The sequence below is a fragment of the Merops nubicus genome, unplaced genomic scaffold (genome assembly GCF_000691845.1).
Source record: "Merops nubicus isolate BGI_N331 unplaced genomic scaffold, ASM69184v1 scaffold28062, whole genome shotgun sequence".
NCBI lineage: Eukaryota > Metazoa > Chordata > Aves > Coraciiformes > Meropidae > Merops > Merops nubicus.
This window is the reverse complement of record NW_008593265.1, coordinates 3,523-4,195: the sequence shown is the minus strand read 5'-3', so window position 1 is coordinate 4,195 and position 673 is coordinate 3,523. Positions and strand designations below refer to the sequence as shown.

The window sequence follows — 673 nt, the reverse complement described above, 5'->3', positions numbered from 1 at the left end:
TTCCTGCTATATCGCACAAGGTTTTTGTACTCTTGTATCCTAACTAACTGGCAGACCTCAAAACTCACCAGGGTAAAGAATGTTGTGTTACCCCAGTTGGAAATGTTTGACACTGAACACTTTCTCAGTGATTTTACAGATTTGTTTTGCTTTCAACAGAAAATTGCAGAACTGAACAAGTTTACCTTGGAAGATAAGGAAGACTCGGGCTCGGATAACGAGTCTGATGCTCTTTGTGGACCAGTGAATTTGAACCCCAGCCAAAATGTGCAGCCAGTGAACTCGCCGTTGGTGGTGGAGCAGGTTCGAGTGGTGGACATGGATGGAAACTTGAAAGTACTTTATCCTTCAAAAACTGACCTCAGCACAGTCTCCTCCCTTCTGACGGTAATGCGTTAGCTGCTGTGGGAGCTAAGAGAACGAGTTTGCTTTATTTCTTTTTTTTTAATGATTTTTCCCCCCATATTCAAAAATGCAGCTTGTACACAGTGAGGTGGTTTGGGTTTTTTAAAGCAAGGGTGCAGTGCATCCTGCCTGGGTATGGAAACACTAGGAATCTGATCCAGCTACAGCAAGGAGCGTTGCATTGTTCCAGCCTTAACAGGAAGCTGTCCATGTTCTGACTGGGTGGAAGGTTTTAAGGTCAGGATGTGTTAACTGGTGGAGCAAATCA

The 673-nt window shown here is 44.1% G+C and overlaps 1 protein-coding gene across 1 annotated transcript in view; it reads left to right on the top strand.

Annotated features, from left to right (window-relative positions):
- Window positions 1–399, top strand: part of LRRC47 (leucine rich repeat containing 47) — a gene marked incomplete at its 5' end in the record, with an annotated part of 3,183 nt that extends 2,784 nt beyond the window's left edge. Inside the window, one exon of the mRNA XM_008935410.1 lies at window positions 160–399. Within this exon, the coding sequence (XP_008933658.1) occupies window positions 160–399 (240 nt within the window). The remainder of the gene's footprint in view (window positions 1–159) is intronic.
- Between the last annotated feature and the right edge of the window lie 274 nt (window positions 400–673).